The following is a 7559-nucleotide window of genomic DNA, read 5'->3' as shown; positions in this document are numbered from 1 at the left end:
ATTCACTATGGGTCCTGGTCGTAGTTAACTACCTAGGTACCCTATTCACTATGGGTCCTGGTTGTAGTTAACTACCTATTCACTATGGGTCCTGGTCGTAGTTAACTACCTATTCACTATGGGTCCTGGTCGTAGTTAACTACCTATTCACTATGGGTCCTGGTCGTAGTTAACTACCTATTCACTATGGGTCCTGGTCGTAGTTAACTACCTATTCACTATGGGTCCTGGTCGTAGTTAACTACCTCGGGACTAGGGGTCATTTGGGACACAGCCCTGGTAATTGTGGTTAAATGGATGAACAAGAGGGCAGTGGTGAACAGAAGAAAACATTTATTTGTAAAGAGCTAGATTGTGACATACAATCATTACTGTAACACAAATGAAGTTGGTTGTTATTTCAATAGAATGTTTTTAAAGCTAAATTGGCTAATAGACACACAGTAAAACAGTTTGATTGAGACACATAGTCAGTCATACGTATCAAATCTAATCAATAACACAAAGATCAATACATTCAAAATTGAGCTTTTGTAAATAAACTACTTAGTTTTTAACTGTGTAAAGCAAGTTAATTAATGCCTTGGTAAATGTTTGAACAGTCTGACCAAAACAGACCTGGTCTTCAAGCCTGGTGTCAGGGTGGTTCTAGTCTGGTGTCAGGGGTGGTTCTAGTCTGGTGTCAGGGTGGTTCTAGTCTGGTGTCAGGGTGGTTCTAGTCTGGTGTCAGGGTGGTTCTAGTCTGATCAATACAGACCTGGTGTCAGGGTGGTTCTAGTCTGGTGTCAGGGTGGTTCTAGTCTGATCAATACAGACCTGGTGTCAGGGTGGTTCTAGTCTGGTGTCAGGGTGGTTCTAGTCTGATCAATACAGACCTGGTCTTCTAGCCTGGTGTCAGGGTGGTTCTAGCCTGACCAAAACAGACCTAGTCTTCTAGCCTGGTGTCAGGGTGGTTCTAGTCTGACCAATACAGACCTGGTGTCAGGGTGGTTCTAGCCTGGTGTCAGGGTGGTTCTAGTCTGATCAATACAGACCTGGTCTTCTAGCCTGGTGTCAGGGTGGTTCTAGTCTGGTGTCAGGGTGGTTCTAGTCTGACCAATACAGACCTGGTGTCAGGGTGGTTCTAGCCTGGTGTCAGGGTGGTTCTAGTCTGACCAATACAGACCTGGTCTTCTAGCCTGGTGTCAGGGTGGTTCTAGTCTGGTGCCAGGGTGGTTCTAGTCTGACCAAAACAGACCTGGTGTAAGGGTGGTTCTAGTCTGACCAAAACAGACCTGGTGTAAGGGTGGTTCTAGTCTGACCAAAACAGACCTAGTCTTCTCGCCTGGTGTCAGGGTGGTTCTCGTCTGACCAAAACAGACCTCGTCTTCTAGCCTGGTGTCAGGGTGGTTCTCGTCTGACCAAAACAGACCTAGTCTTCAAGCCTGGTGTCAGGGTGGTTCTAGTCTGACCAAAACAGACCTAGTCTTCAAGCCTGGTGTCAGGGTGGTTCTAGTCTGACCAAAACAGACCTAGTCTTCTCGCCTGGTATCAGGGTGGTTCTAGTCTGACCAAAACAGACCTAGTCTTCTAGCCTGGTGTCAGGGTGGTTCTAGTCTGACCAAAACAGACCTAGTCTTCAAGCCTGGTGTCAGGGTGGTTCTAGTCTGACCAAAACAGACCTAGTCTTCTAGCCTGGTGTCAGGGTGGTTCTAGTCTGACCAAAACAGACCTAGTCTTCTAGCCTGGTGTCAGGGTGGTTCTCGTCTGACCAAAACAGACCTAGTCTTCAAGCCTGGTGTCAGGGTGGTTCTAGTCTGACCAAAACAGACCTGGTGTCAGGGTGGTTCTAGTCTGACCAAAACAGACCTGGTCTTCAAGCCTGGTGTCAGGGTGGTTCTAGCCTGGTGTCAGGGTGGTTCTAGTCTGACCAAAACAGACCTAGTCTTATAGCCTGGTGTCAGGGTGGTTCTAGCCTGGTGTCAGGGTGGTTCTAGTCTGACCAAAACAGACCTAGTCTTCTAGCCTGGTGTCAGGGTGGTTCTAGCCTGACCAAAACAGACCTAGTCTTCTCGCCTGGTATCAGGGTGGTTCTAGTCTGACCAAAACAGACCTGGTCTTCTAGCCTGGTGTCAGGGTGGTTCTAGTCTGACCAATACAGACCTGGTCTTCTAGCCTGGTGTCAGGGTGGTTCTAGCCTGGTGTCAGGGTGGTGCTAGTCTGACCAATACAGACCTGGTCTTCTTGCCTGGTGTCAGGGTGGTTCTACTCTCCTGCCAACTCTTTATGGAATTGTCATGTCATGTTTGGCTTGACAATGAACAATGGAGTTAGCAAGAGCAGAAACAGATCTGGGACCAGGCTACTAAATCAGGCTACTAAAACAGACCAAGGACCAGGCTACTAAAACAGATCTGGGACCAGGCTACTAAATCAGGCTACTAAAACAGACCAAGGACCAGGTTACTAAAACAGATCTGGAACCAGGCTACTAAAACAGGCTACTAAAACAGATCTGGGACCAGGCTACTAAAACAGATCTGGGACCAGGCTACTAAAACAGATCTGGGACCAGGCTACTAAAACAGATCTGGGACCAGGCTACTAAAACAGATCTGGGACCAGGCTACTAAATCAGGCTACTAAAACAGATCTGGGACCAGGCTACTAAAACAGATCTGGGACCAGGCTACTAAAACAGATCTGGGACCAGGCTACTAAAACAGATCTGGGACCAGGCTACTAAAACAGATCTGGGACCAGGCTACTAAATCAGGCTACTAAAACAGATCTGGGACCAGGCTACTAAAACAGATCTGGGACCAGGCTACTGAAACAGATGTGGGACCAGGCTACTGAAACAGATCTGGGACCAGGCTACTAAAACAGATCAGGGACCAGGCTACTAAAACAGATCTGGGACCAGGCTACTAAAACAGATCTGGGACCAGGCTACTAAAACAGATCTGGGACCAGGCTACTAAAACAGATCTGGGACCAGGCTACTAAAACAGATCTGGGACCAGGCTACTAAAACAGATCTGGGACCAGGCTACTAAAACAGATCTGGGACCAGGCTACTAAAACAGATCTGGGACCAGGCTACTAAAACAGATCTGGGACCAGGCTACTAAAACAGATCTGGGACCAGGCTACTAAACAGATCTGGGACCAGGCTACTAAACAGATCAGGGACCAGGCTACTAAAACAGATCAGGGACCAGGCTACTAAAACAGATCAGAGACCAGGCTACTAAAACAGATCTGGGACCAGGCTACTAAAACAGATCTGGGACCAGGCTACTAAAACAGATCTGGGACCAGGCTACTAAAACAGATCAGGGACCAGGCTACTAAAAACAGATCTGGGACCAGGCTACTAAAACAGATCTGGGACCAGGCTACTAAAACAGATCAGGGACCAGGCTACTAAACAGATCTGGGACCAGGCTACTAAATCAGACCTGGGACCAGGCTACTAAAACAGATCTGGGACCAGGCTACTAAAACAGATCTGGGACCAGGCTACTAAAACAGATCTGGGACCAGGCTACTAAACAGATCAGGGACCAGGCTACTAAAACAGATCTGGGACCAGGCTACTAAAACAGATCTGGGACCAGGCTACTAAAACAGATCTGGGATCAGGCTACTAAAACCGATATGTGACCAGGCTACTAAAACAGATCTGGGACCAGGTTACTAAAACAGATCTGGGACCAGGCTACTAAAACAGATCTGGGACCAGGCTACTAAAACAGATCTGGGATCAGGCTACTAAAACCGATATGGGACCAGGCTACTAAAACAGATCTGGGACCAGGCTACTAAAACAGATCTGGGACCAGGCTACTAAAACAGATCTGGGACCAGGCTACTAAAACAGATCTGGGACCAGGCTACTAAAACAGATCTGCGACCAGGCTACTAAAACAGATCTGGGACCAGGCTACTAAAACAGATCTGCGACCAGGCTACTAAAACAGATCTGCGACCAGGCTACTAAAACAGATCTGCGACCAGGCTACTAAAACAGATCTGCGACCAGGCTACTAAAACAGATCTGGGACCAGGCTACTAAACAGATCTGGGACCAGGTTACTAAACAGATCAGGGACCAGGCTACTAAACAGATCTGCGACCAGGCTACTAAACAGATCTGGGACCAGGCTACTAAAACAGACCTGGGACCAGGCTACTTGTCTTCCCTAAGACCAATACAAAAAAGGACACTAAGAATAGAAGTCCATGCCGTTCTTCTCGCTCTCATCTGAGGAGGGGTTCTGGTGCTGGTCCGAGTCAGACTCGAACATAGGGCTGTGGTGGAGGCCGGGCCGGCCGCCGCTCTGGGGAGAGGAGATGCAGGGAGGAGGGCCAGAGCTGTCAGGGTGCGGACGGGGGGTAGAACACCTCATCCTGGGGGTGGGAGAGCCAGCTGGGGAGGGTCCATCGCTCAGACCCCTGCCATGGTGCACTCTGGCTGGGCTGAGGGAGGTGAGAGATGGGCTGGAGTCCTGGAGGGTCTCTCTAATTCTTTGGTTCTCTCTGGTCGCTGCCACCCACACCACCTCCAACTCACCTTCCACCTCTCTGGAGGAGAGAGAGAGAATTAATTGAATTGAGAGCGAGAGCGAGAGAAGAAGAGGAAGAGAGAGAGCGTGAGAATGAACATTTTATCTATTGTGTTATTGACAGTTGAGAGACAGATACGAACAGTCACACCAATGTGATCACACAAAATAATGTTCCCATTGGTGAAAAATCATTATCACAGAAAACAGACAAAACCTGCATATTCAAACCTTCGATTCAGACACTAAGACGATTCAGGCACTAAGATGATTCAGACACTAAGGCGATTCAGACACTAAGACGATTCAGACACTAAGATGATTCAGACACTAAGGCGATTCAGGCACTAAGGCGATTCAGACACTAATACGATTCAGACACTAAGACGATTCAGACACTAAGACGATTCAGGCACTAAGACGATTCAGACACTAAGACGATTCAGGCACTAAGACGATTCAGACACTAAGACGATTCAGACACTAAGGCGATTCAGGCACTAAGACGATTCAGACACTAAGACGATTCAGGCACTAAGACGATTCAGGCACTAAGACGATTCAGACACTAAGGCGATTCAGGCACTAAGACGATTCAGACACTAAGGCGATTCAGGCACTAAGGCGATTCAGACACTAAGGCGATTCAGGCACTAAGGCGATTCAGACACTAAGACGATTCAGGCACTAAGACGATTCAGACACTAAGATGATTCAGGCACTAAGGCGATTCAGACACGAAGGCGATTCAGACACAAAGGGCAAAATATCACAGAATCTCAGTGGCAATACTGATGAGTGAGTCAACACACCCTAAAGTACATTATATTAGTGGACCCAGTAACCAGGCCTTACGTCTCAGCACCAAAGTGGGCCCAGGAACCAGAACCACAGGGAGAGAAAGGGAGAAGAGAGAGGAAAGGAGAGGAGAGAAATGGAGAGAAGGGAAGAGGGAGAGGAGGGATAGCGTGGGGAAGAGGAAAGGGAGAGAGATGGAGAGAAGAGAGAGGGAGAGGAGAGAGGAGAGAGAAGGAGAGGAGAGAGAGGGAGAGAAAAAGAGAGAGGAGAGAGAGGGGAGAGAAGAAGGGAGAGGAGAGGGAGAGAGGGAGAGTGAGGAGAGGAGAGGGAGAGTGAGTGAGGGAGAGAGAAGGAGAGAAAAAGAGAGAGAAGAGAGAGGGAGAGAAGAAGGGAGAGGAGAGAGAGGGAGAGGAGAGCGAAAGAGAGAGAGGAAGAGTGAGGGAGAGAGAGGGAGAGGAGAGCGAGAGAGAGGGAGAGAGGGAGAGTGAGGGGAGAGAGAGGGGAGAGCGAGAGAGAGGGAGAGAGAGGGAGAGAGAGGGAGAGGAGAATAAGGGATAGAGAAGAAGGGAGAGGAGAGAGAGGGAGAGAATAAGGGATAGAGAATAAGGGAGAGAAGAAGGGAGAGGAGAATAAGGGATAGAGAAGTGAAGCTCTTGGAGCAGAGTGGACCTTGGTCAATAGCAGTGCACTACATAGGGAATAGGGTGCATTTCCCCATGGTCAATAGTAGTGCACTACATAGGGAATAGGGTGCATTTCCCCCTGGTCAATAGTAGTGCACTACATAGGGAATAGGGTGCATTTCCCCTTGGTCAATAGTAGTGCACTACATAGGGAATAGGGTGTATTTCCCCCTGGTCAATAGTAGTGCACTACATAGGGAATAGGGTGCATTTCCCCTTGGTCAATAGTAGTGCACTACATAGGGAATAGGGTGCATTTCCCCTTGGTCAATAGTAGTGCACTACATAGGGAATAGGGTGCATTTCCCCTTGGTCAATAGTAGTGCACTACATAGGGAATAGGGTGCATTTCCCCTTGGTCAATAGTAGTGCACTACATAGGGAATAGGGTGCATTTCCCCTTGGTCAATAGTAGTGCACTACATAGGGAATAGGGTGTATTTCCCCTTGGTCAATAGTAGTGCACTACATAGGGAATAGGGTGCATTTCCCCTTGGTCAATAGTAGTGCACTACATAGGGAATAGGGTGCATTTCCCCTTGGTCAATAGTAGTGCACTACATAGGGAATAGGGTGCATTTCCCCTTGGTCAATAGTAGTGCACTACATAGGGAATAGGGTGCATTTCCCCTTGGTCAATAGCAGTGCACTACATAGGGAATAGGGTGTATTTCCCTTGGTCAATAGTAGTGCACTACATAGGGAATAGGGTGCATTTCTCCTTGGTCAATAGTAGTGCACTACATAGGGAATAGGGTGCATTTCCCCTTGGTCAATAGCAGTGCACTACATAGGGAATAGGGTGCATTTCCCCTTCATCTGACAAAAACCAATGAAGGACCACAAATAGTGTGTTCTTGTTGCACAACCAGGAGCCTCTCCATTTCACCAGCTGCCACTGATCCAGGATGTGTGTCTCCGTCCCTCCCTGATCCACTCCCTCCTTCTTTCCCTTTCCTCTCCTTCCTTCCTTCCTTCCTTCCTTCCTTCCTTCCTTCCTTCCTTCCTTCCTTCCTTCCTTCCTTCTCCTCCTCCTTTCCTCCTCTCCCTCATCCTTTCCTCCTCTCCCTTTCTCCTCTCCCCCTTCCTTCCTTCCTTCCTTCCTTCCTTCCTTCCTTCCTTCCTTCCTTCCTTCCTTCCTTCCTTCCTTCCTTCCTTCCTTCCCCTCCATCTTCATCCTTTCCCCCTCCTTTCCTCCTCATTCTCCTCCTCTCCCTCATCCTTTCCCCCCTCCATTCCTCCTCACTCCTTCTCCTCCTCCTTTCCTCCTCTCCCTCATCCTTTCCTCCTCTCCCTTTCTCCTCTCCCCTTCCTTCCTTCCTTCCTTCCTTCCTTCCTTCCTTCCTTCCTTCCTTCCTTCCTTCCTTCCTTCCTTCCTTCCTTCCTTCCTTCCTTCCTTCCTTCCTTCCTTCCTTCCTTCCTTCCTTCCTTCCTTCCCCTCCATCTTCACTCCTTTCCCCCCTCCTTTCCTCCTCACTCCTTCTCCTCCTCTCCCTCATCCTTTCCTCCTCTCCCTTTCTCCTCTCCC

General features: G+C 48.7%; 1 protein-coding gene across 1 annotated transcript in view; it reads right to left on the bottom strand.

Annotated features, from left to right (window-relative positions):
- Positions 1-668: 668 nt before the first annotated feature.
- The window catches only part of LOC127924863 (centrosomal protein of 89 kDa-like), an 87433-nt gene continuing 80542 nt past the window's right edge, over positions 669-7559 (bottom strand). Inside the window, exons 6-8 of the mRNA XM_052509504.1 lie at positions 3444-4569; positions 976-3293; positions 669-875 (exon numbers count right to left, since the gene is read on the bottom strand). Of these exons, the coding sequence (XP_052365464.1) occupies positions 4212-4569 (358 nt within the window). The 3' untranslated portion in view covers positions 669-875; positions 976-3293; positions 3444-4211. The remainder of the gene's footprint in view (positions 876-975; positions 3294-3443; positions 4570-7559) is intronic.

This window comes from Oncorhynchus keta, unplaced genomic scaffold (assembly GCF_023373465.1).
Source record: "Oncorhynchus keta strain PuntledgeMale-10-30-2019 unplaced genomic scaffold, Oket_V2 Un_contig_4684_pilon_pilon, whole genome shotgun sequence".
NCBI lineage: Eukaryota > Metazoa > Chordata > Actinopteri > Salmoniformes > Salmonidae > Oncorhynchus > Oncorhynchus keta.
The sequence above is the reverse complement of the archived record's forward strand: the minus strand, read 5'-3'. Positions and strand labels throughout refer to the sequence as shown.